The sequence below is a fragment of the Phaseolus vulgaris genome, chromosome 4, assembly GCF_051622355.1.
Source record: "Phaseolus vulgaris cultivar YP4 chromosome 4, ASM5162235v1, whole genome shotgun sequence".
Classification (NCBI taxonomy): domain Eukaryota; kingdom Viridiplantae; phylum Streptophyta; class Magnoliopsida; order Fabales; family Fabaceae; genus Phaseolus; species Phaseolus vulgaris.
Window position 1 is genome coordinate 49,212,591 of NC_143501.1, and position 4,767 is coordinate 49,217,357.

General features: G+C 37.3%; 1 protein-coding gene across 1 annotated transcript; it reads left to right on the forward strand.

The window, feature by feature from the left end:
- NYC1 (NAD(P)-binding Rossmann-fold superfamily protein) lies at positions 1–4,239 on the forward strand. The gene is made up of 10 exons (XM_068647300.2): positions 1–625; positions 724–802; positions 892–1,027; positions 1,152–1,226; positions 1,345–1,540; positions 2,064–2,132; positions 2,255–2,394; positions 2,563–2,685; positions 2,982–3,174; positions 3,649–4,239. The coding sequence occupies exons 1-10, from the start codon at positions 278–280 to the stop codon at positions 3,826–3,828; spliced, it is 1,539 nt and encodes a 512-aa protein (XP_068503401.2). The 5' UTR covers positions 1–277; the 3' UTR covers positions 3,829–4,239.
- Positions 4,240–4,767: the final 528 nt, after the last annotated feature.

Genomic DNA, 4,767 nt, shown 5'->3' on the forward strand with positions numbered 1-4,767 from the left:
GGTCACAGACCCACAATGCCACGTGTCCTTAAAGATTGAAGATTAGGTTGCTTGAACGTGTGGTCATCACACTCACCGATGTTCCTTGTTACGTTTCTAGTTACATGTCCCTTCGATCTAGCTTCATCTGATATTTTTCTCCACCAGCAAACTTACAAAAACTTCATTTTCAGTTTTCACCAAAAGGATAACAATAAATAAACCAATATCTCACACAACACTTCTCACTTACCATTTTCATGAACTTTTCCTCTTCCCATATTCTATCACCACATCCATGGCCACACTTGTCAAGCTCCACCTTTTCCCAGAGAGTTTGAGCAGCCACAGAACCAGGTTGCTCAAGAGGGAATTTGGCTCCTGCCCTTCTTCTGGGGTGGTTGGTTTTGGCCATAATAGTGATCGGTTCTCTGTGAGAGAGTGCAGGGCTTTCAGGACTGAAGATGGTGGGGATGCCAAGGACAAAAAGTCTCGAAATTTGAAGAAAAGTGAAGTGATTTCCAAAAGGGAAAGTGGGTTTTGGAGCTCCCTCCAGTCTATCTTGTTGAGGAATTTCATGGTGGGTTCAAAATCAGATGATGAGTATCGCCAAGCTGTGGTGAAGGTGGAGGGTCTGCTATCCTCGGTGAGTTTTTGTTTCTGTTGTTCCATCTTTTTTGGTTAATATTGTTGTGTTCTATTGAATGCTAAACATAACTGTGTTTGTGTATTGGCGAAAACAAGATTGCCATTCAAATTGGAAGGTATATTGTGACTATGATGAGCACTGGGGTCATCCTTTCGATTGGATTTCAGATGTCAGGTTGGCCTATATGCAACTTTTTCCTAACTGTTGATTTGTTATGCACTGGTTCGCAAGTGAAATGCTAAATTTTTGTGAGTTTTTTGAAGGTGGAGACAGTCAGATGGATGCATTGATATGGTACAGTTGGCTAGGAGGAGTGATCATTGGAACAATGATCGGTGCTAACATGGTGTTGGAAGAACATTGTCGTGCTGGTCCGCGTAATGTTGTCATAACTGGGAGGTAGAGTTACTCAATCCCCTTCTTCTGGAAGTGATTAGAAATTATCATTACAGAAACATATGACTTTGAGAATTGTTTTACTTTGATGGTATCTAATGATATGTTAATGGTTTGTTTTGTGCAGTACAAGGGGATTGGGTAAAGCCTTAGCTCGAGAGTTCCTTCTTTCTGGAGATCGTGTGATTGTTACCTCTCGAAGGTGGTGTTTCCAACTATGAGAACATTTTATAGAGATTGGAATAATATATTTTGTGGCTTTTGTGTACATTTTACTCACAACATGTTGTTGCTTCCACTCTCTCATTTTGTGAAGGCAGCCTCGAGTCTGTGCAAGCAACTGTTAAAGAACTTGAGGAAAATCTAAAGGAAGGCATTGCCAATTCAGTTGGTTCATCACTGACAAAACTTTCTCATGCAAAGGTGGTAGGCATTGCTTGTGATGTTTGTGAGCCTCATGATGTGCGGAGATTGGCTGACTTTGCTGTCAAAGAACTTGGTTATGTTGACATTTGGGTAAGTGTTGTGGTGGTGGTTGTGGCTGTGAATCATCAGATTTCATGAATAATTTCAGGGTAGTGCTAGAGCATATGGAATCTAACCAATTGTGGCACATAATAATAAAATCTTCACATGAACACCGGCTATTGGTTGAAGCTAATAGCTGAAAACTATTAAAGTTTTTGCAGCTGCAAAACTTATCATAATCTCAAGTATTTATATCCATCTTGTTACTTTCCACTGTTGTGCATAATTGAAATATAATAAAATAAAAGAAATTGTTTACTCATTTTGTATGGTATTTACTTTCTAGTATGGGTAATTAAAAACTAATAAATGGGGTGTGTTTCTACGTTCAGTATTTTGATGAAGATTAGATGAAGATTAGCCTTCGAGAAAGGGAACTGATGTGCTGATTTACTCTACTTATATGCTTGTTATCCCTTCAGTGAAGGTTGATTTTTCCATTGCAGAAAGCAGTTTTTATGTTTTTGGTTCTGATCCCTTTTGCATTTTTCACATTAAAACTACTGTACAGATAAATAATGCCGGAACAAATAAAGGTTTTAGACCATTGCTTCAGTTTAGTGACGAAGATATTAAACAGGTATGTGTTAACAGTCATTCATTCAGTGTTTTGAGACTGAGATGTGAAAGTTTTGTTCCCAAATAATCATTTATAGTCTTTACCCTTATTTTGTTAAGTTGATTGGTTTATAATTGTTGCAGATTGTCTCAACAAATTTGGTTGGATCTATCCTTTGCACACGAGAGGCCATGCGTTTGATGAGAAACCAAGCCAATGCAGGTCACATATTTAACATGGATGGTGCCGGTTCTGGAGGCTCTAGCACACCTTTGACTGCTGTGTGAGTAGCATGCATTTTCTCCTATGGGAGGAAGCTGATGATTCCACCAAGCTTTTGCACAACTCACTGAAATATATATATGTATATATATATAATGTTCTTCAAAGGTGAAGGTGGATGGTGATTGCTGATGATTCTTACCTATCTCCTTTTTCAATTAACATGTAGATATGGTTCTACAAAGTGTGGCCTTAGGCAACTTCAAGGATCACTATTAAAGGAGTGCAAGCGATCCAAAGTAGGTGTTCATACTGCATCTCCAGGCATGGTTCTTACAGATCTGCTATTAAGGTATCTCCATTGCAAACCTGATTTAACTTGGTCCTCTAAGTGCTTTCTTATTTTGCATGGATCACTTCCCTATGTCTGCTAATTTTGAAGTTCCAACCTTTTTTTCTAGTCCACAATCTTTTTCTGGTGGTTCTCATTGTTCTTATAGGAACTATCTATTTATTTGAACATAACATAGTTGGTCACTTTTTCCCCTCAACTAAGAACTTTCTTGTGTTCACTTCACAGCTTTCTATGATCATACAACTTACAAGTATCACTTAATACATGTGCTAACTAACTATGTTTTTCCACAGTGGCTCAACTGTTCAAAACAGGCAGATGTTTAACATCATCTGTGAGCTTCCTGAGACTGTTGCTAGAACATTAGTTCCACGAATGCGTGTTGTGAAGGGAACAGGCAAAGCCATCAGTTACTTGACCCCTCCCAGAATCTTACTTGCTTTGGTCACTGCCTGGTTACGGCGAGGTCGCTGGTTTGATGAGCAGGTGATGATTATTTTGAGGGTGAAATCAAAATATACTATCATGTTATGTTAATACAAACATGGTACACTTCATAAAAGAAAAAGTCTCAATAATTTCAAATGTACTTTTTGAAAAAATTACAATAGCAGCAAGGGGGTGCTGAAGGAGTAGGCATAGAGATACACATGATTGATTAAACTTAAGTACTATATTTCTTGGTGGATCAAGTTGTGTTGTGTCCTAATTTTGAATTTGAATTATTGGGAAAACCCTTATAGTCCCACAAGCTTTATAAGTTCTTATCATGTACTAACTATCTCAGGTCAATTTGAGAGTTGAAATTTTTTTGGATCAACATAAACTGATTCAAGTTATTGAAGTGGCATATATAACAACACCTTCTTTTGCTGTAATATCCAATGCAATGCAATGTATCTCTGGTTAAATGGAGAGAGGTAAATTGAGCAAGAACTTACAGCCATGTGTGTGTTTCAGGGAAGAGCTTTGTATGCAGCTGAAGCAGACAGACTTCGAAATTGGGCTGAAGACCGAGCCCGGTTTTCTTTCACAGATGCAATGGAAATGTACACAGAGAACACCTTGTTACCAGTCTTCTCACTTTCAGTTGTGTGTGCCTTCATAATTCTTTCCAGCACAGGCAACAACATGCTATAATGTCTTTCTGCCAATGCAAAAGTGCTTCTGTTTTCTGTGGACAGGCAATTTAGTGCCTGAAAAATCATCAAGACAACAACATAGTGAATCATAAACAAAGTGGATCTGTGTTTCTTTCCACCATGTCCACCCAAAACAATTATCGTTTGACACACTTACTTGCTGTCTGTGGCCTTTAGCTCAGACATTTGGTTACTTGTCTAAGCTCTATGTATAGGCTTCCCTGCAATCAGCATTCTCCATTGAGTTGCTTGTAGTCATAGTATGTTACCATGTATACCCTTCATTGAATTGTAGACTGTAGTGAAATCTCATATTTATTTGAATGTATGTTACTTGGGAGCTTATATCTGAAATTTACATTGGACATTGGACATCACTCAGTTAATGCTACATAGATTTGTTTTTCAAGTTTTGTTGTTTTGATACCAGTTCCCTCAGAGATTCTACATCAGTAGTTCTGTCAGTGACTTTTTTTTTGGAGAATTTGACTAATCATGCAGAACATTATCCAACAGTCTCTTTAATATGTTGATACCAGTTTACCACATGCATTCTGACAAGGAATATGGACTATTGGCATGATTGCTTCAGCCATGAAACAAATAATTTGGAGCATGTGATTCTTATCTAACAATCCCTTATAATAATAGCATTTCTGCATAACCCAATTTTCAAATTTCAATGATTATATGTATATCTTTACAACGAAGGTGATTGGTGAGAGTGCAGTCCTCCTAAATTGTATGATCTTTATAGAATATGTGGATGAGACTAATTTGGATCCATATCTACATAACATTTATATTATATCAAAACTAAATCATGTGTGACAATGAGGCTTTGCAGACAGAGAAATTTAGAATAACAAATATGTATATTCAATTCATTCACTTATATATTTGTGAAATATAAAATATCTTAATTTTTAGTTGATAT